Here is a 23,305-nt window from a genome sequence, read left to right on the forward strand (position 1 = left end):
GGCAAACAAAATTTCGGCGGGAAACGGCGGTTTTCGGCGGTTGCGCCGCCGTTTCTTCACAGTTCAATATTTTACCCCTATAAAGCAACTGCCATGCAAAATCTCAGACCTGTAACTCTTTTTTTAGTTGAGTTCCTTTGTAGACTTTTAGTTTTGGTTTCAAAAAGTGTCACTTTCGCCCCCCCCCCCCTTTTTTTGTTAAAAATGTAAAAAAATCATCATGTTTAAAATGGAAGTATGGACATTCTGGTAATGATTATGGAGTTGCTACGCTTTCTAACTCGTACCTAACTACTACATGAATCACCATGCAAAATTTGAAATCAATAGGACAATTCTAACATGCCTAAATTAACGAAAAAAGCTATTTAAAAAAGTAAAAAAATCAACATGTTTAAAATGGACGTACGGACATTCTGGTAATGATTATAGAGTTGCTACGCTTTCTAACTCGTACCTAACTACTAAAGGAATCACCATGCAAAATTTGAAATCGATAGGACAATTCTAACATGTCTAAATTAACGAAAAAAGCTATCCGTGACGGACGGATGTACGGACGGACGGACCGACCCTAATTATAGAAAAGCTTCGTTTTTAAAAACCAGTGGACACGCCTTAGTATCTAGAGGGATCAATAAAACATCTGATATGAACATAATTCATTGGTTTATAACGAATAATTGTGTCTGTCTGTCGATAATGTTAGATGGTTGCCAATTTAATTTTTTTTATAAGTGCTTGAGATTAATTTTGTTTAATCCAAACTTTTATAAATTTCCATAAATTAGGGGCTGGTAAATATCTATTTTCTTATATGAGTGTAAATAATACATTTAATTAGGTTATTGAGAAGTCGTAGTAATACCCGTACGTACTAGTTTAGTATATATGTATAAAATCAAATTTTAACATACCTCAGCACAATATCAGCAAATAAATCTTCTATTATTCAAACTTCCTCCCTCATTTTAACAGATTTCTGCAATTGATTGGACTTATTTTACAAATAAATAGGTTAAGTTAATTGATTTTAGAAAATCTATATGCCCGAGTCCTCGAGCATGTAGAAGATGGGTGATAGTTAAATAGCCTAAAACAATCCCCAGACCTAGATTTAAATACAGCCTAAAACCATATGGAACCTTTATTAAAATCTCCTAAAATCGAGGGATCTTAAAGGATAAATAGCCGATCAATTGATGTATTTACAAAGTTGAAAAGCCAAGGATTAAGTTTATATTTACAGCAAATTATGACAATATATAATTTTAAACTATTAGACAGTGCAAATAAGCAATATTTCTTCACAATGCAAACAGTCGATTATCACACACACACACTTACGTAATAATAATAACAATAATAATAGTGAGTGTGACTCAAAACAAACTTCCTTACGCAAAGGCGACATTTGAAAAATATTACCAAGCAGACAACAATTTTTTAAGGATTATTCTATCTCGATTTTTTTTTCTATAATATTAAATTTTTCAATGCAATTAATTTTTTTAGAAAAAATATTATTTGCATCTAACAGAGTACATTATTTTTGTATGCTATGCATATAAAGTGAATTATTAAAATTCTTCCATAAGCGACAATTTTACCACAAAATAAATAATCGATCGGCTAGGGTAAAAATTACCCAATCCACTATAAAAATTATTTTTTAAAATCCCCAAAAAAACTAACTTGGGGGCCTAATTAAAATTTCGGCCCTGCAGTCTTATTCTAAATGTGGCAAAGTATATTTTTGACCCCCCATTCAAAAATGCTTTAAAAACAGTTTAAACAAGCGTTTAGGGATTACAAGCAACACTCGACAGAACCGATACAGGCGTACATATCCACTAAATGTGCCCTGTATCGGGACGCCTACAGCCATGAGGATCTTGAGTTGTTGGTGGACAAATTAAATCGTGGAATTCGTAACGCCAATGTAAAACGCATCATGATGGGACATGAAATTACGAGTGTACCTGAGTACACTCGTAAGGCCATGTTTACCGTCACCATGATCACAAAGCAACTGAAGGAAGGTGTGTGCCTAGTGGACTCTACCGACGGGCTGACTGGATCCGCCAGCATCCAGTTGCCCCAGTGTGATGATTCGGAGCCAATGGAGATTGGCGCCTTGGCTCCGGGTCTCCACCAGATGGGGAAGGTCGCTCCAGATGACAAGGTTCCAGGTCGCTGCTTCCGCTGCCAGGGGAGAGGCCACCGAGCTCGAGACTGCCCAACGCCTGTGGAAGTTAGCCTAGAGGAGAGACGCACCCAGCCACGCCGTGACCGTTCTGCCAAGTGCAAGCGTTGCCACTATGACGGTCACACGGCGGCCGATTGTAGAGCTGACTGGGCCCAGGTAGCCAGCCGCAGGCGCACCGCCGATAAGGGCGCCCCTCCAGGGAAGCCCAGCAGAGTGGCCCACATGGAAGGGAGCGCGCCCCCAGCACCACCGCAGCAAGCAGCCGCCCCCAAAGCTGCGGACCGAGCCGATGGGATGCCGCAGTTTGGGACTATCCCAGCTAGGATCAACGTACTGGGCGGCGCGGCTGAACCCAACCGGGTTGGCCTAGGCTTCAGCCTCAACCATCTGGGGCCAGAGCTGATACAACCCAACAACATCGCCGAGCCAGAGATTCTGAGGCCCCAGCCTTTTAGCCTCAACATGATGGAACCTGCCCGACTGAGCCTACCCAGCAAGAGTGGAGGGGCGCTGCCCAGCGTCCCTGAGACGGTGTACAGGCAGGCCCTGGCAGCCGCCGAACGAGAGAGGCAGGAGGTGCTAGCCAGCGCCTCTGCATCGATGTATGGGACGCCACCCGGCGTCGCCACCTGGGATGACGGGGGGGTGCTATCCAGCGCCTCCCACCTGGTGCCTGGGGCGACAACCGTCGCCGCCACCGAGATACCTGGATCCTGGAACGAGCCAGCCTCCAACCTGATGTCTGGGGCGACAACCGTCGCCGCCACCGAGATACCTGGATCCTGGAACGAGCCAGCCTCCAACCTGATGTCTGGGGCGACAACCGTCGCCGCCACCGAGAGACCTGAGTCCTGGAACGAGCCAGCAGTCCCAGAGGAAGGGGTGACACCCGTCACCACCAGTCAGCCAGCGCCACCAGCCTGCAGGGAGAGCCCAGCTACATGCCATCCAGAGCCCCCTGCCAGCCAAGGGAACCTAGCTGCTCAACATCAGGATAAGTTGAATTTGTTAAATGTGTTGTATCCAAGCTATTGTAAAACCCCAGCCTTGCCTGTGCCCCCTGCACCAGAGGCTGGGGAGATTGAAATTTGGGAAAATAAGGACTTGCCTGTGCCACATGCACCTGAGTTCCTAGGGCAGGGGAGGGAAGTGAGTAAGGGCGAGCCTGTGCCACATGCACTTCAGCCCCATGCCACTGGGCATGCCTTGGACAAGGGAAGGGAGCACTTGGGGCTAGGGGAGCCGACACCCAGGCAAGTGCCAGTCGCTTGCCAGTCTGTCATTGGGGAGGGTATCGGGGTGCCCCGGCCGCACAAAGATAACGCTCAATGGAAACTTGTATCTAGCCAGGAGCAGCCCAGCCGTGTCCAGCCACAAGAAGCAGCCGTGACCAGGGCTGAAGATCCCCAGCCGCGTGTACGAGGTAGATGGTTGCCTGGAAGCCTCTCCCATTGGTGGATGGTCCTGTGGGGCCTCCTGCTGGCAGCCGTGTGGCCTACAACCAGCTACGTCCTGGTGGGATGGGACTGTGCCAACCCCACCCACGTCACATCCTACAATAAAGAAAAGATGTGTAACACGGAGCCCCTACACCAGGAGGTGCCCCTGGGCCATGAAGTGCACGTCCTGCAGCAAGTCAAGGTGAGGGAAACCACCGGGTACAGTTGTCAGCTCACCGTGTCCCAGTGGACATTCAGGTGTGGGGTATGGGGTCACCTCAAGGTGACCTCGGTCCCCACCCTCATGAGGCCAACCAAGATAGACCCAGAAGCGTGCCGTGACCTGGCCAGGAACCGAGTCTACACGCTGCCAGGCAAGACCCAGCCACTGACGTTCCAGCTGAACCATCCCCTGTTCTTCACCATCGACATGGTGGGCGCCCTCGTCAACAGCCCCGAGGGGGTGGGTTGTGAAGGGGAGGACGTCCACTTCGAGGGCCAGCTGTACCGCAATGAATTAGTGCTCCAGGAGCGACGGCTGCTGGTCAAGGAAGAGACCTGCGTGGTAGAGGATGGACGGGTGGAGTCCCAATCTGACCACCTGACCCTGGAGTGTCCCCATTCTGAGCTGTCCTGCATCACTGGGGAAGCAACCTACATGTGGGACCACCTAGGGAGAGATTGCCCCTTGAGGCTGATCCGCAGCCTCCAGCCCAGCCTGGTGATGGATGCATACCTGGTTGACCATCAGGCCCAGTTTTTCATCAACATGACCAACCCCACCTCGATTGTGAACTGCGACTTCGAGGCCCATGCCACCAACCATCCAGCGTTGTTCGTGGCAGCTGACCCAGCCGCGGCTGCGCTGCCCAGAGTGTCGGCCAGGGATGTTGACGTCCCCCTTCAAGCCCAAATACATGCCGGTTATATTGGGTTTACCCTGGAAACGCGCATGAAAAGCACCGCAGCAGAAGAAGTAGCGGCCAACTGCTGGAAGCTCCAGCAACTAGACCCGGCCCACCCGGTGCGTGTCCAGGGGAGCACGTTCTCGGTACTGAGGGGAGACATCCTGCTGCAGCTGACCTGCCAACGCCATAAATACGTTGTCCGCGAACACAAGGAGTGTTGGGACAAAGTGCCAGTAGAACCCACAGGTTTTGTAGACGCTGTGACACGAGTATATAGTGAACACGCCACCAAGATTCCCTGCTCCTCCACCTACCCCCTGACTGTGCACGCGGAGGAAGGCTGGATAGAGTTAACCCCCGCTCCTAAGAAGAGGCCACCCCTGCTGGATACGCCTAAGCAATTGTTGACAGAGCCCTTAGATGACTTCAGTTCAGGGGGCTTGTATTCGCAGGCTGAGTTGAACGATTGGCAACAACTGCTGGCGTTCCCAGCCTACAAGAGCGCCATGCTGACCGGCCTATCCTATGGCTCCTGCGTTCAGCAAGGCAGCTGTTTGGCCACAGGAGACCATGGGATAGTGTCCTACAACATTGACCGACTGGCGGAGGAAGGAGAGGCCGCCCTGGATGTCTGGGCTGGATTTAGACAAGCCATCCACGAGTGGGGAGATGGCGCAGCCATACTGTGCTTGCTGTTGTTGATCCTCAAACTGCTGGGGGACCTAACCATCATTTCTCTGGCAGCAGCACAAGGAGGAGTCCGGGCAGCCCTGAATGCGATATCACAAGTGTTCCTGTACCATCCAGCTTTGTATAGGAAAGCTCTGGCTAGAGCCAGGCTCAACCATGCCAAGTCCCGGGACTTTTCAGTGGACTGGGATGCCATTCCCATTGGCAGGGAAGCAGCCGAGGAGATGGTGTCTATGCAATCAACTGACAGCGGGCATGACCGCCCAGGTAGGCCAGGACCGCCCTCTGGCAGACCCCGCGGCCCCTCAGGAGGACAGGCCGCTGCTCAGACGATCAACCTGGCAGCCAGCGCTCCAGCCGCTGCCAACAACAACCAGCAGGCCCCACTGCTGACCGTTCCAGCAACAACTGTGCCACCAGCAAACCTGACACCTGCCGGCGCTGACCCACGTGTCCAACCCAAGCCAGCCTCTGCCTTCTATCCCACATTGGGAGCCCATCAACCCTGAGAAAACACTCACCACTAGGATTCCATTGAATCATTATCGTTTGTATATATATATTAGCCCTAAGGAGCGGACCGAAGGCCTCAACCACTGTCGGAAGTCTGGTAGGGAAACCCTCTCCCAGCCTTCCGAGGGGAGAGTTGTGGTATTCGGCAACCGTGAGCCATGCCTATGGCACCCCTGATCTAGGGTTCGGTGGAGGGTCAATGGCCCTCCCCCGAGTCCTGGGGAAGGGGTCTGACGACCCCCTCCCTATGCTTAAAATTAATGATTGAATCTGTCATGTTTATTATGGTTAACTGTATTCTTAATTCTCCCCACCCTTTTCAGGGATGGGGGATCATTATTGCCCAAACTGACCATTGTATATGTATTATAATGCTTTTATGTTATGATTATTTATTCCTATCCATGTAATTATTGTTTTTGTATATAGCTTTAGTATCCTTTAAACCTTCAATAAAGTGACAACTGAAATAGATGTTGATCATTATCTAGTGAATGCTAGAGAAGCGTAGCTTCTCTATAGTAAGGTGTCCACGTCTGTCACACTGCCGTAATCTAATTGAACTCCGGTGTCTGCCATTTATCCTCGGCGGATACCACAATAGCAATCAATAATAAACTGAATTACTAAACTATAGTTACCTTTTCTTGGGCTTATAAATGTTCATAAGTAGACGCGTAATGTTTAGAATATGTTTGCTTGTTAATAATAAGCTACTTAAAACATAAATGCTTTATGAATAACAAAAAATAACTAACCAAGAGCAAATCCAATAAGATTTCCAGAATCACCCCTACTCCCGTGTCCGCTACCCAGCTCCTTGGCAGTTCCACAATTCTCCTCCTTAGGGCTGGTACACATTCTACGAAAAAAATATGTTTTGGTGATGATGCAATGGGTTAAAAAAAGCATGTTGCATTTTAGTGATCTTTTAATCATTTTTTTGATAAGATTTCTATTTATGATAATTATAGCAAACCATTATTCGGAGCCAAGATAATTAATATCTAAATTAAGCAGTTCCATATTTTGAGCGATCTTGATCTTTCTTAGTAGATAATTTTTAAATTTCTGTAAAAATTAACAGTTTTATCGAAGATTGCCAATCATGCCCCAAAAATCTGTCCAAATAAAAATGAATTTCTAGCAGACGAAGGTTTGTGTTTAGTCAAGTTTAAAAACTGTCCTTTTGTACACCAATAATGTGGACGGATTGTATGTACATTGCATTAACAACTATGGGTTTGATCATCTGGACGTTTACCTGCATTGAATGCGCCCACGAGAGTTTTCATACGTGCAGACCACGCACACCCAGCCTCCGGGCTTTGTTGAGGGATAGGTCTAAACAAGAAAGTTTTGTTTATCGGAATCGCAGCTAAGCATCTTATCAGGGCTCAGTAGCAGCGCGTTAGCCGCGTTTAAGCCTCAGTAAATTCGTCAAAATATAACTTTAAAATTCAGATGGATATCTAAACACGTTAGTAAAACAAACAATCCATCAAGAATATTTTCATCAGGCTAAAGAGTTCAAATTTAGGGCTTATGCGCGGCTGCCTAGCCCTAATATTAATCTTGTATAAATATGATACATTCTTTTAATCTAAATAAATCAACAGGATGCCATTGGCTGTTTGTATGACTGCTAAGCTATCGCTAACCGTTAAACCACGATTGAATTTCGAGGATGATTTCTATTGGCCCAGGGAAGGGGGTGGGGTAGATATACCACACTTTTCTGGGATCTTGCTGTGTCAAGTATCAACTGTTAGCAATATCAAAGGATGGCTCCATGCAAAATTTGAGCCGGATCCGGCCAAAACCGGCCGTGAATTTTATAAAAAAAACGTTTTTTCCGGTTTTTAGCGGGTATCTGTAAATCGATTCAGCTGGAGCAAAACCGGTTGGAGGTACTTCACATAAAATTTAGCAAATGCAATTGCCTACAAAAATGTACTTCATCATCAACTTGATTGGACAACTCTTTCCCCTCCTAAATGTCCATTAAAACCTCGGAAACGGCAAAAATCGCCAAAAATCACGCCTTCGGCGGCGAATAACGGCTAAAAGGTCAGCCGGAGGCGAATGAAACATAAATAAAGAAATGTCCGCCTCAAAAAGTTGTTCAACATCAAAGAGATGCTTAAAGTCTCTAAAACGACTCCTTCCCGTCCTTTAAGGGGAAAAACTGAAAAAACGTGATTTTCAAAAGTATGCCCACTTCGTGGGTGTGGGGGGCACTGAACCCGTCACCCCAGGGTCACCAAATATAAAGGGGGGGGGGGGGGGAGGAGAGAAAATCCTCCAAGAGAAAAAAATCAACCCTACTCCCCAATGAAATATCAATATCATACTTATTCCATTTAATTCACTTTAATGTTATTTCTCGTATTCATTTGAATCCGGTGGATAGGAACCGGTTCTCATGAATACGAAAAAACTATGTCTAGCATCGTATTATATCCAGTTTTCTACGAATATAGAAATGTACAATCATAAGATTAAAACCAGTTTTTTTAGCCGGTGCCTCCGGCACCTCGGGGCTAAAAAACTAGTTTTAATCTTATAATTGTACATTCTATATCCGCGGAAAGCAGTTTATAATACGATACGAGAAATAACTATTCCTTAATTATAATGTAGCTTCTGATAAAACTAAGAACAACCAAAAGGAAATAAATTGTTAAAAAAGTTTGTCAAAAAATAATTGTCAATATTTAAAATTGTAAAAATATTTTGTCTGGACCATTTTCCTAAGAAAACAAGTTGAAACTATTCAAACTACAAATCAAAACACGCAATTCTAATTTTTGAGAAGTACATTTTAATTACTTTTACAGTATGGCTTCGAAACCGATTAATATCCGCTGTAATATAATCCAGATTTCTACGAATATAAAAATGTAAAATCATAATATTAAAGCCAGTTTTGTTAGCCCATGTCTTCGGCATTTCGGGGCTAACAAAAAATGGCAGCGTTGAGCCGGGAAACACTTTGGAAACACCCCCTGGCTCACTGGCATCGCAAAATGACTACTGCCAATGAGCCGGTGGGTGTTTCTAATGTCTTTCCCGGCTCACCGCTGCCATTTTGATTTAAAAATCCATGTTTTTTGGCAACACTGGCAATGGCATTTGGCAACGGCAGTGGGCAGAGCTAAATGATTAAAAGATAAAGCTCAAGTTTGGAATTAAAAACAATTTCTAGAATGAAAATACTGCTACCTCCTCCATAGTGAAGCTACATAATTTACAGATCTTGGCACTCGGAGAATTCAGCAAGGTGCACCTGTAATACAAACAACTTACAAATCAGGGTTTAACAACAATCACTTGTAAAATATAAATTCCTCTTTTAGATTAGAAAATTCATTATTAATGACAGCATTAAAGATGTAATTTTGACAGTGGATAAAAAATATTGCCAAAAATATAGCAAACAAATTGACATAAATACACCCACTTAATGTTAAAAATACATGTATTTTAGTTAGTGATAAATTTGTCAGCACCCCAACGAAAAGGAATTAGGTAATCCTTTTTTTCTAAAATAAATAAAGCAATTTAGTGGTTCAATTTATATCAGCTGTTTTGGGAGTTTGCAAAAGAAGAGAAATAAGATAGCATCATAGATTCAAGAAGAATACTTTAAATACATAGTCCCAAAATTTATTTTTCTATATTTTTCTGTTTTGTTTATTCAATTAATTGCCACAGCCAGGGCTTTAAACTAAAAAGATATGAGTTCCAAAAGTATACCTGGCACACTGCCATGTTTTGCTGGCAGCTGAGGAGCCTTTGCTAGAAATACGTGGCTCTGGAACTGCAGGCTGCGAACCTTCACACACCTATAAGTTAAAATTATCAGAAAATATGAATAGACAATTATATTCTTAATTAGCGAAGAATTGACAGTCCAGTAAACTGTTCTTCTGAATATAACAAAGGGAGGGGGGGAAGTTTTGACACATTTGCGTAAACCTGGCACCTAGGCTTTATCTTTGGACTGAGAGGATAGATTATTAATGATAAAATCATTCTTATATGATGAATTTCACGAAGTTTTAAGATTTTTTTGGATAGGCCTTCAGGTTTCGGAGCTCCAGGCCTCCAGGTGGTCTCTGTACAGGTAAAAATGAAATGCATCTTTTTTCTTCAAATATGTGAATAATATTAAAAAAGATGCATATTTTGTTTTATAAGTTGACCTGTAACTTTAAATTTTTTTTTTTTTTCATTTTTACCTGTACAGAGACCACCTGAAGGCCTGGAGGCCTGGAGCTCCGGAACCTGGAGGCCTATCCAAAAAATCTTAAAACTTCGTGAAATTCATCATATAAGAATAATTTTATCAATAATAACCTATCCTCTCAGTCCAAAGATAAAGCCTAGGTGCCAGGTTTACGCAAATGTGTCAAAACTTCCCCCCCCCCCCTTGGTAAAATGGCGTTTTCCCTCTAAATACCTTGTTAACATTTTTAAGGTACTTTATGTTAGGTTAGGTTATTTTGGGTAAGTTTAGGTATTCCCTCAGGTTTAAAACATCGCAGTCGTAGGGAAAAGGAAAAAGAGGGGGGAGGCGGATGTGCCACTTTTTGAAACCAAAAGTAAAACGTGCATGATCTCAGCCCATAAAAGAGTTACAGCTGTAAAATTCTGCACAGCAGTTGCTTTTGTGGTGAACAATATGGAACTGCGAAGAAACGGCGTTAGAACCGCCGCACCCACCGAATTTTTGTTTGCCTTTTCTTACCATAATAGACAATTTACAATCAACTGAGATAAACCTTTTTTTTCATAAAAATTTCGCTTATATTTTCACTTGACACTTGTAAGATTTTACACTTACATTTTTTTAATATTGACATGTTTGAAATATTACAAGTGTCACGTGAAAATATAAGGGAAATTTTTATGAGAAAAAAGTTTATCTCAGATGATTGAGAATTGTCTAATTTGGCGAAAAAAGGCAAAAAATCGGCGGGAAACGGCGGTTTTCGGCGGGAGCGGCGGTTCTGCCGCCGTTTCTCCATATTGTTCTCCACAAAAGCAACTGCTGTGCCGAATTTTAGAGTTATAACTCTTTTATGGGCTGAGATCATGCACATTTTACTTTTGGTTTTAAAAAGTGGCACATCCGCCTGCCCCCTATAAAAAATATAGTAGGTATATTTACCTTGTGAAGGCGTGACATACGGACATACCTTAATTTTAAACTAGCAGAGCTACCAAAAAATAACCTAATGCAAAAAAAACTGCAACAGAATGAATGAAAAGTTGCTTGTATCCAAAAATAAATATCACTTGGAAAAAAAGTGTTTAGGAAAATTGACAAATTGTAATGCAGTTTTCATATTTTTTTCTCTAAAATTGAAAAAAGTTGTAAATTTAGTGCATTTTTTGAGTATAAACAAAATAAAGGAAGTTTGCTCTTATTGATTAATCAACAAATTTTGGGAGAGGTCATTTTCTAGTAAATCCCGTAAAGGTGTGTGTTATAAGGCCTAAAAATAGTAGTAGAACGATAAGGTGCTCTAGATATATGTATTCCCTATTGAATAGAACAATAGGGAAATTTTTTTTTTTTTTTTGATAACCGTACCTGGATTATCTAAAAAAAATACGAAATTTCTATCAAACGCTTTGTTTGGCTCAAACTGACAAAAATTTAAAAAAAATATAATTATAATAATAATGTTTTCTATAGGTACAAGGTAAAGGTTAAGAACAATCTATACCATTAAACAAAGGAAGAAGTCATTCTTTACAGGTTGATTTATTATAATTATATTTTTTTTTATTTGTGTCAGTTTGAGCCAAACAAAGCGTTTGATAGAAATTTCAGATATTCCAGGTACGGTTATCAAAAAAAAAAAAAAAAATTTCTTCCCTATTGTTCTATTCAATAGGAAATACAAATATATAGAGCACCTTATCGTTCTACTACTATTTTTAGGCCTTATAACACACACCTTTACGGGATTTACTAGAAAATGACCTCTCCCTTTTTTTTTATTGTTTTTTTTTGTATAAAAATATCTTGCTTTTTGTAAGGCAAAGTAAGATTACTTAAATCTTATTCCGTTCAGGTTTAAAGCTATTTTTCTGGAGATTTTTGTTTATATGATGCCCGACTCTCCCCCTAGAAAATACCCCATCTAATAAAATATATTTGTATTAAAATGTCCGATACGTTCTCAAAAACGGAGAGCGATCACTCCAAAATTTGCCAAAATGCCTTGGGCAAGACTTATGGAAGGAAAATCTATCCCCAACAAAAGGGTTAATAAATCTATAAGTATTGATCTAGTATCCAGTAAAATCTCGGTAAGGCTCTATACGTTAAAGTTTTACATTTACCAATGTATAAGCCACAATTTAAGTAGAAAAATGTACAAATATTGGAAGGTATCTATTTTTTTCATTTCATTCACATGATTATAAAAACAAGAATCTTAGTGTACTAAAATTCCTCCTGATTATTATGTCTGAATGACCATCTAGGACAATAAATCTATTTGTCTAATTTTAAGTGCTAGAAATGCAAAAATAAAAACTTTGTTAGACAGTGTTGAAAGCATAATCTTAAGTATTCGTAAATAATAAGATACTGCATAATTAAAAATAATAATATTTTTAAGTGACTAGCGGATACGCCTCTAGAGGCCTCTAAGTTGAAGGGGGGGGGGGGGAGGTCGACACTTCCACCCACTTTCAATTTTAGTTTTTAAAAAAAGTTTTTTGGGTGGTAGGGTGGTCGTACCCTCCCTCCTCAAAATAGCTATAAACCTTTCCCGGACCTATGAGCAGCTACACTGTAAAGGTGAACCATATCGGTTATTGGTTAGCGAGATCCCACATATACAAAGATGCTGTTAAATTATCAACTTCTAGAACAATTAGGCACAATGTTAAAGCGAAGCTTATCTATAATCAAATCTTAAAATGTAAGTATGTCCAAGTTAAGAATCCTGTGATTTTTAGATAGTTTTATACAGAATTTTCTTCAGACTTTGAAATATTGTTGAATATTATATTATGCGTTGTTACTCTATATTTGTTTGTTTGTTTGACAGTCTCATCTATTTTTCTCTCTTCTTTTTTATGGATATTGTGGTCCTTGTTTTCTGTTACAAATCTCATGGTTGAGTAAGTTTTGGACCATTAGAATTCATTTTTTTCAAGTACACAACTTCCAACGAATAGATAAATTCATAATATTAGAATTAGTTTTGTTAGTTCGGGCCTTCGGCCCCTCGGGGCTAACAAGACTGGTTTTAATCTTATACTTTTTCATTTAAATATCTGAGGAAAGCTGTCTATAATACGATGCGATAAATAACTACTACTTACATAATTTACGTATATACTGGGTAATTTTCACTTAATTTTTTTTAAAAATTCATATTTATAAGGGGGGGGGGAAGTTTGTACACTTATAGGAAATGAAATTCAGTACCAAAGTTTGGGAGGGTACTGTGGGCTTGTTTTTAAAGTTATCAACCTAATTCTTTTTGTAGGCTCTCTTATATGACTGGATATACACGTATTTCTTTGAAAATTGAATTTCGGCACTTTCCTTCTAGGGGCTTGTGGAGCAATAGACCCCCCAAAACACTAAAAATATGAGTTCTGAACTTATTTTTAAAGATATCAACCTGATTTTTTTTTTATAATACTTTTTTAACATAACCGAATCAACGAACCATTACAGATTTCATTTTGGGACTTTCCTTCTAGGGCCTAGTGGAGCAATAGACCCCCCAAAACACTAAAAATATGAGTTCTGACCTTATTTTTAAAGATATCAACCTGATTTTTTTAATAATACTTTTTTAACATAACCGAATCAACGAACCATTACAGATTTCATTTTGGGACTTTCCTTCTAGGGCCTTGTGGAGCAAAAGACCCCAAAAAACACTAAAAATATGAGTTCTGACCTTATTTTTAAAGATATCTACCTGATTTTTTAAAAATAATACTTTTTCAACATAACCGATTGAAGAAACCATTACGGATTTCATTTTGGGACTTTCCTTCTAGGGGCTTGTGGAGCAATAGACCCCCCAAAACACTAAAAATATGAGTTCTGACCTTATTTTTAAAGATATCAACCTGTTTTTTTTAATAATACTTTTTTAACATAACCGAATCAACGAACCATTACAGATTTCATTTTGGGACTTTCCTTCTAGGGGCTTGTGGAGCAATAGACCCCCCAAAACACTAAAAATATGAGTTCTTACCTTATTTTTAAAGATATCAACCTGATTTTTTTCAATAATACTTTTTTAACATAACTGAATCAACGAACCATTACAGATTTCATTTTGGGACTTTCCTTCTAGAGCTAGTGGAGCAAAAGACTCCAAAAAAACACTAAAAGAAAATTGAAGAAACCATTACGGATTTCATTTTGATACTTTCCTTCTAGGGGCTTGTGGAGCAAGACCCCCAAAATCTACGTACTATTACAGATTTCATTTTAGGACTCTCTTTCTAGGGGCTTGTGGAGCAAAAGACCCCAACACTAAAAATATGAGTTCTGAGCTTATTTTTAAATATATCAAACTGTTTTTTTTTTAAATAATACTTTTTTAACATAACCGAACTAAGAAACCATTACGGATTTCATTTTGGGACTTTCCTTCTAGGGGCTAGTGGAGCAAAGATCCCAAAAACACTAAAAATATGAGTTCTGAGCTTATTTTTAAAGATATTAACCCGATTTTTTTATAATACTTTTTTAACATAACCAAATCTACGAAACAATACAGATTTCATTTTGGGACTTTCCTTCTAGAGCTAGTGGAGCAAAAGACTCAAAAAAAAACTAAAAATAGGAGTTCTGAGCTTATTTCTAAAGATGTCAACCTGATTTTTTAAAGAAAACTTTTTTAACAACTGACTTAATGAACCATTACAGATTTCATTTTGGGACTTTACTTCTAGGGACTAGTGGAGCAAAAGACCCCCCAAAACACTAAACATATGAGTTCTGACCTTATTTTTAAAGATATCAACCTGATTTTTTAAAAACACTTTTTAAACACTGAACTTGGTAACTTTTACGGATTTAATTTTGGGACTTTCCTTCTAGAAGCTAGTGAAGCAAAACACTAAAAATATTTTTTAATGTGAAAATTTTTCACATAAATGAACTATGTAATCACTAATCATTACAGATTTTGATTTCCTTCTAGGGTCCAATGAAAATGCGCTTGAATCAATTCACAGTCATATTCAAATATTATGTAGTATTCTTTAAAAAAATTACATTAAGACAACTAGATTAAGGTTTCATAATACTTGGCATAGAAATACTGTACAAAGACTAAAAATGATGATGTATCCTAACAAATTTTAAAAAATTTAAAAAAGTCAAAAACTATCTACATAATTGAAAAAAATTAAGTATTCAGTGTAAAAAAAGAAAACTATTAGTTATTGATTGGTTTTTCAATTGCAACAAATTCAGCATGTCTTTTGCCCCACTAGCTTCTAGAAGGAAAGTCCCAAATGAAATCTGTAAAAGTTACCAAGTTCGGTTATGTTAAAAAAGTGTTAAAAAAATCAGGTTGATATCTTTAAAAATAAGGTCAGAACTCATATTTTTAGTGTTTTAGGGGTCTTTTGCTCCACTACACCCTAGAAGGAAAGTCCGAAAATGAAATCTGTAATGGTTCTTTGATTCGGTTATGTTAAAAAAGTATTATAAAAAAATCAGGTTGATATCTTTAAAAATAAGGTCAGAACTCATATTTTTAGTGTTTTTGGGGGTCTTTTGCTCCACAAGCCCCTAGAAGGAAAGTCCCAAAATAAAATCTGTAATGGCTTGTTGATTCGGTTATGTTAAAAAAGTATTATAAAAAAAATCAGGTTGATATCCTTTAAAATAAGGTCAGAACTCATATTTTTAGTGTTTTGGGGGGTCTATTGCTCCACAAGCCCCTAGAAGGAAAGTCCCAAAATGAAATCTGTAATGGTTCGTTGATTCGGTTATGTTAAAAAAGTATTATTAAAAAAGATCAGGTTGATATCTTTAAAAATAAGGTCAGAACCCATATTTTTAGTGTTTTGGGGGGTCTATTGCTCCACAAGCCCCTAGAAGGAAAGTCCCAAAATGAAATCTGTAATGGTTCGTTGATTCGGTTATGTTAAAAAAGTATTATAAAAAAAATCAGGTTGATATCTTTAAAAATAAGGTCAGAACTCATATTTTTAGTGTTTTGAGGGGTCTATTGCTCCACAAGCCCCTAGAAGGAAAGTCCGAAAATGAAATCTGTAATGGTTCGTTGATTCGGTTATGTTAAAAAAAAGTATTATAAAAAAATCAGGTTGATATCTTTAAAAATAAGTTCAGAACTCATATTTTTAGTGTTTTGGGGGGTCTATTGCTCCACAAGCCCCTAGAAGGAAAGTGCCGAAATTCAATTTTCAAAGAAATACGTGTATATCCAGTCATATAAGAGAGCCTACAAAAAGAATTAGGTTGATAACTTTATAAACAAGCCCACAGTACCCTCCCAAACTTTGGTACTGAATTTCATTTCCTATAAGTGTACAAACTTCCCCCCCCCCTTAGTCTAAAAGACAGGCGAATTGAAAAAGATGCTTATGTATAAAAAGCCGCCTACCACATACAGAAGCCGAGAAAATCCACCAAAATCTATATGCTACAAAAGGTGTAATTTTATAAAATTGTAATGAATTGAAAAAAAACTTCAAATTGCATGGATACAATTTTTTTTAATGTTTTGGTTCGTTGATTTTCTTCAAAAGACATGAAAGAAAATTTGAGTTTCCGCATAAGCAGAAAAAATGAATAGATTTTTAAAAATGTACCTAATCATTTAAAATTGCCAATTCTTTAACTTAAATATTTGCATTTCTTTACTTTATAATGTGTAATAAATTGCAGGAATGGAGGGGAAATTTGACTGCAAATTACACTGGTACCCAAAGTTTTATAACCATGTTTTCTTATTTGATGTCTCCAAAACTTTGGGTATTTCAATCAAAATGTGATTGGTTGATTACAACTAGAAATGTTTTAACCAATAAGCTTAATCGACAGAAGAGAATAATTAAATTATCATCATTTTAATAGATGAGTAAAACAATGAAGAGGGAAGGGTTTGTATGTCCCCTTTCCAAGGACCCTGTACCGACTTTCAATTGGGTCCTTGAATATCAACCAATAGCTTCGTGAATATTAACACAGTCAAGTTGCTACAAAAGATCAGAATGCAATTTGCTAGCAGACGAAAAAGGTCCCAACAGGGTTATCCAGGTAGTTTGGTTGAACATTTATATTTATATATTTAGGTATTAACCATTGTTTGTCCCTTAAGATCCCTGAAAAAATTTTAAAATAAAGTTTTATTTCTGTGTACTTATCCTAAGTTCCTGCTATTAATGCATTCATTAAAAACAATTTGAACAATTAAGGATTTAAAATCTCATAAAAACCAAGGACAATTATATCCATTGGAAGTGCAAAAAATAAAGTTTATTAAGAAAATTCCTTGGTATATATCCTATTATACATAGTCTTTGTTGTCTGTAGCTCAAGATTTTAAATACTACTGGTTATGTTCTTTATTTTAAGGCAACTTCAAATAGGTCCCAGACTAGTTTTATTTAGGCATTTTATTTAGATTTAAGACTTGGGATGATTTTAGGCCAATTTTCAGCCCCCTCCCTAACCTACCAAATATACATTGGTTTTATGTTTTTAGCAGCCACTAGTCCTTACTAGTACTAGTCCTATTATTCAAAGAAGTACCTAAGGTTTTTGTCTGTAGCTTAAAATTACGAAAACTACTAAACAAATTCAGTTCTCCACTTTAGGGCAACTTCACCTAGGTGCCGGAGTAGCTTCAGGCTATTTTATAAATATTTTTTTAGACCATTTAAGAGCGCATCCGCAACTAAAAAAATATGATCAACTTTTTCATGCATTATCGAAGAATTATCAAGAACGTTATATTCATAAAGACAGCTCATTTTATTTTATAAACTTCATGTGCTTAAGAAGGACAAAACGGACATATTCTAGTTGAAAAGTAGCTGCGCTTCTAAAAAAAATATTTTTTCAATGACGTTTGTTGACATTTTTATTATGTTCAAATAGAGATTAATATTATTTGATTATAAACAAAAACTGGGCAAAAATTCCATGATTATTGACGTTTTTTTTTGCTATCTTAAAATGAAAGGATTATTTTCTAATCAAGTTCAAAGGTGTGTTTATATTATTTTAAGTATTTTTTTGTAAGCTTTTTAATAGTTCGGGTGCTAACAACACCTGTCTAAGGAATCTTGTAAAAAGTTTCATACCAAAGACATTAAAATTGATTGATTGATTAGCCATAGTTTCTTAGGGTTTGGGCCTAAGTAGTCATGGAGTAGGCTGAGACACTTTTGTCTAGCCACTAGGGCTATCAAGCTCCACGTTCAAGCACATTATGACTTGACCCGCTGTCTCATGAGAGCTACTCATTATTACCTCACCCTCGCCGAGTATGGCAGGTGTCTCAAATTATGTCACCGTAATGAATGACGCTCTCCGCAGAGGAGCTTGAGATAAGGGTAGTACTGATATTATGTACTTGACTATTGGGTATCCAAACTTACTCAATAATCCCCTTCTAACACAACCAGGGGAAGTTGCGTGATTATTATTGCGAATGAGAAATTCGAGTCAACACACGGAGAATTGAACTCGAACTCTCACCACCGTAGCTCAGTGTGTTACCACTGAGCCACGGCGCCCCATTAAAATGAATATCTAATAAAGGGTAGTTATAGTCCCTTTCGTGACAACGCCTCTTAAGGGGCGTTTTATCGTATTTTCACAGTAGCTTTTAATAGGTTATTTTAGGTTAGGTTAAGTTAGATGATTGCCCCACAGGGTTAGGCAATTGACCTTGCAGGCTTAGAGCCCGCCGCAGAGGCTAAAAATAGGAGAAAAGATGCTGTGAAAATACGAAGAAACGCCCCCTTAAGAGGCGGTGTCACGAAAGAAACTATACCCCTAATAAAATAAAATAAAGACTAGAAACTTCAATTGCTTTCTCTCAAGTCCCTTGTCGAGCTGAGAAAATCCATTTATCTTATTTTTAAAAAAATTGAAAATAAGGATGTGAGGGTAAATTTTCGTGTGTTTGTTTAATACCTACTATGAGTAAGGTTAGGTTATATATATTGGGAACTGAGCAGCCCCGCAGGGTTTCAGCCCTTCCTCAGGGGTTACAAAAAAATAATACTATCTACCTTATCTCGAAATTACTACAACAATTTATCGTCTATTGTCATATCCGTGTAACTGACCTGGCAAAGAGCCGCCGACACTGGGTTTTCAAATGTACAATCAGAGCAGGTCCAGATATTATCTCCCATTTTCTAAGTGATTCTTTTTCAGTCACCTGAACAAAAAAAATCAACAATGAAAAAAACAATGAAAATTAGGAAAACTTTTATATTATCCTTTTCCATTTGTCTTACATAATACAAGTCTTATTAGGGGCTCTTTAATTGTATTCAAAGGGGTTAGACAAAAGCTTAAAACCAAGACTTAAATCTGAAAATGAAATAGCCTGGAATCATCACAAGACCTATGTGAAGGTTATCTAAAATTGAGGGCTAAATCAGCTCAGAAGTCATTGAGATCTTAAGCTTCAGACAAAAAAAAACTTTCTACTTTATATAAAAGGATAATAGCATGGTATTTTTTGACAAGAGATAATATACCACATGTAACTTCTAAAATGTATTAAAACATTGTTTTCCCTCAAAATGCCTATTAAGCAAGGATCCCAATCCTTATTTAAAATAAAATGAATATAAGGGGAGGAACAAATATGTTTATCCTCAGTAAAGCTTCTCATATGCCATGAAACTTTTTTTTATTCATTTAGAGAAAGGGTAACTTTACCAAGAAAAATATAATAATCCCAAATTTATTTATAATCTATATGACATGGAATGTCTTACAACCCCCTTAACTTTAAAATGCCCCTTGAGGACTAAAGGGGCGTAGCTCGTATGAAAAATGGATTACCTTAAATATTCTTCATGTGGTAATTTTCATATTATCAAATCTATTCTAATTTTCTTAAATCTTTGGTTTTCTGTTTCTTGCTGAGATCATTCTTTCTATAAGCACTGAAAATAAAAATAATGAATAAATACAACAGAGATCTAAGGGATAAGACAATGTTGTACATCCCCAATGATAATCAACAAAATTTTCCCTTATTAGATGAAAAGTTGGGCACTGCTAGATTAAAACCAACCATTCAAAATTCAATAAAAGTACTCAAGCTTTTGAGTCAAAAAATAAGTTAAAGCGGTTGTAAAACTTTGGGTACCAATGTCCACTCCCTCCCAGCTTAACAAAGAGTAGACTCCTTAAAATAAAGTAACAGGGTGTGTGTTTGTCTGTCTGTTTGTTTGTACAGAATGATCTTGCTAACCGCTGAACCGATCGGGTTCTCCTTAACAGGGTAGCTTCTCATAGGTCCAGGGAAGGTTTATAACTATTTTGGGGGAGGATACCACCACCCTCCAAAGAGAACTCAGTATAGGGACAATCAAACCATATTATTGTTTTTAAAATGTACACATTTTGTTACGAAGAATTTTTTCTCTCATTTCATCTCTGTATAATGGGTATGGGGTAAGCTGTAAAAGTATGGATAGTATAATATTTTGTTAACTGTTATAACGCCATTGACACTTTAAAGGCTGACTACTAACTAAGAATTTTTTTTATCTTTCTACGATTATTTAATATGAATCAAGTAAGTGAGTCAAATTTTTCAATGTTATCTAAAGCATGGATACAGATAAGTACAGTGTAAAGTAGATGAATTATTTTCTTTTTAATATTGCGTGAGCAGCTATTCTATAAATAGGTTATGTCAGTCTAATTCTGTCAGTAAATTGAAAATTAGATAGCGCCAACATACTTTTCCGTGCACTTTTATATTACTTTTGACGCTAATAACCCTCATATAAAAGTAACAGAATGTCTTTTTTAATTGAAAAAACTTTACCCCCCCCCCCAAAAAAAAAACACCCCTTTTAAGTTCCCCTAGTGGCCTCTAGGGGCGAAGCTGCTATTCTTACATATAGTAGGTATGATTGAAGATATGTATGTCTTGTACCGAATAATCTTGCTAACCACTGAACCGATACGGTTCTCCTTTAAAGTGTAGCTACATCATCATGGGTCCTTGCAGTTTAATATTTTAAGGAAGGGTATCGCCACCCTCCCAAGAGAAATCGCTAAAACCAGCGCCACCTAACGGTCTCTAAATATTTTTTGGTAAACAGCTGCTCATAAAAATGAAAGAAAACATTTTAGGTTACACTAGAGGCCTCTATGAGCGTAGCTGCTAGTAATATATATATTTCTAAATTAAAAATAATTTTTTTTAGACGTAAGGTTTGTTCTTTATGCTATGCAACATTACAAAATATGAACTCCAATTCAGTTTCCGAAAGTGTACCTAGCGTCCGCGTCCTATCTCGAAATTTGCTATTAGCTAAAAAAGCTTCAAACTTAAAAAAAAAAAATTAAAATTTTAAACATTAAAATTTTGAATGTATACCTAATGTATAAATCGCTTTGTTTTCACAAATTTCCGGAGTAGCTGAAAAAAAGGGTCTGCAATAATTGGGTTATCTGCTGTACACTTTAGGAAACTAGGGCTAGAATAGGAAATCCATTTGGAGCTGATCTTACAAAATTGTTCTCGTTTTTAATATCATAGTCTAGTGTTAACATTCGTACTATCTTTAATAAGATAATCCTTTTTAAAAGTATGTACTTCTATTTTGATTAAATGAAGGCTTACAGAATCTGAATGAACAGATGGTTAGGTAACTTTAATCCAAATCACTTTCGTAGAGTACATGAAAATCTGGTGCAAGAGCCAATTAATAATAAATCCATTTCTCCACTTGTGTTTTGCTTATTTAGGCACAACATTTTAAAATACATATACATTTATATATCTGGTATAAAAAGTGGGGGGGGGGGGGGGGGGGCTGGCGGCGGTGATCATTGTAAACATCTCGTAATCAAGGTTTTCAGGACATTCCAAAGGGGTAAAATTCAAATATGCATAAGGCGCAATTTTTATTATTCTGTATGTTGTTTTCTTATTATATGTTCTTCAATCCAACAAAAATTTCTTTATTGTTATACTACTTTGTAAAAACTTATTCTTGCTATTATATAAATATGCAAATAAGTGATAGTGATATGATAATTAGGTCAATTTTGCTTTTCAATACCTAAATTTTTTTATCCAAATATTTAATATAAATATTTTTTTTTAGGAGATACTCTCAAACTCAAGACATTAGTCTTGAATTCATAATTGTGAATGGGATATTTTTCTTAAGCTAAAGCTAGTTTTTCATTGATAATAATGTACGGCCAGGCCTTTAATGTTGGTCCAAAGGCATGATCCCAACTTGTCCATGCAACCAACCATTTGATGACCTTAGCTTTGTCTAGAAAATCTAAATGAGTTTAGCCAGTTTTTGAACAAAGGCATTCCCCCTACTCTTATTGTCATTGTCGCGCATCTGACATAGCACCATTAGAAAGAATATTACGAATGACTGAACAGAATATAAAAATAAATACTATAACCTTGGCCTATTATCATTAATATGCAATTGACCACAAAAAAAACTCATTATTTTGCATAACATTAATTTTGCCTACACTGACTTTTAACACAATATATTAGTAAGGAGGTTTAGATTTATAAACAAGTTTTAATATGAGACATAGGGCTAACAAAACTAGTTTTAACATTCATAAGTAGCAAAGCACAATAAATCATGGATGGAGAAAAAGACAAAGTGAGTTATAAAGTAGGAATTCTTTATTTATAAAAAGCTAAGAATATTTTATGAAATTAGAATATCCTGAAATATTGAAATAAATTAAACATACACATCTTCTTTAGCATGACCGGCACACCGGCGACAAACTAACCAAGTTGTATACTGGATTCTCACAAAAAAAATCATCCAAAATATCCTAAATAGCATTAAAAAAATACCATTTTTTCCATAGCGTTACGGACAGACAGACAGACATTGTGAATTACAAAGTAGCTTGACTACTAAACATGAAGGTCAGTATTGTCTATTGAAAAAGTTTGACATACAGAAAATTCCCTGTTAACAACAACCTTCAGAACCAGAAGGCTGTATTTTTCAGAATCTCAGGGAGGAAGTGATAAGTTTAATTTTATAAATTTTATTTTTGATAATGGTTAGGTAGAATTTCTATAGTTAGGTTTTTGGTAACCAATATTTATGTAAATCAGCATATTAAATCATATATTGAAAAGTAAATAAGCATATCCTTACATCAAAAAAAGGATTACTAGGTGTCAAATTCTTTAAAACCACTCCGTAAAAGACAGAAGTGACAGACGTAAAAACAACAAAATATTGACTAGATGCGCACATGTCATAAGAATCTTCACTGAAAATTTCAGCCGTCTTAA

The 23,305-nt window shown here is 37.7% G+C and overlaps 1 protein-coding gene across 2 annotated transcripts in view; it reads right to left on the reverse strand.

Annotated features, from left to right (window-relative positions):
- LOC145333427 (calpain-D-like) overlaps nucleotides 1–23,305 on the reverse strand; it is a 60,231-nt gene that overhangs the window by 31,571 nt on the left and 5,355 nt on the right. For both annotated transcript variants that reach the window (XM_080178556.1, XM_080178555.1), the window contains exons 2-7: nucleotides 19,828–19,931; nucleotides 19,098–19,192; nucleotides 9,519–9,607; nucleotides 8,985–9,048; nucleotides 7,024–7,103; nucleotides 6,518–6,621 (exon numbers count right to left, since the gene is read on the reverse strand). In XM_080178556.1, the coding sequence (XP_080034682.1) occupies nucleotides 6,518–6,621; nucleotides 7,024–7,103; nucleotides 8,985–9,048; nucleotides 9,519–9,607; nucleotides 19,098–19,166 (406 nt within the window). In that variant the 5' untranslated portion in view covers nucleotides 19,167–19,192; nucleotides 19,828–19,931. The remainder of the gene's footprint in view (nucleotides 1–6,517; nucleotides 6,622–7,023; nucleotides 7,104–8,984; nucleotides 9,049–9,518; nucleotides 9,608–19,097; nucleotides 19,193–19,827; nucleotides 19,932–23,305) is intronic.

This window comes from Acartia tonsa, chromosome 12, assembly GCF_053477335.1.
Source record: "Acartia tonsa isolate MP-2025a chromosome 12, ASM5347733v1, whole genome shotgun sequence".
NCBI classification, from domain to species: Eukaryota; Metazoa; Arthropoda; class Copepoda; order Calanoida; family Acartiidae; genus Acartia; species Acartia tonsa.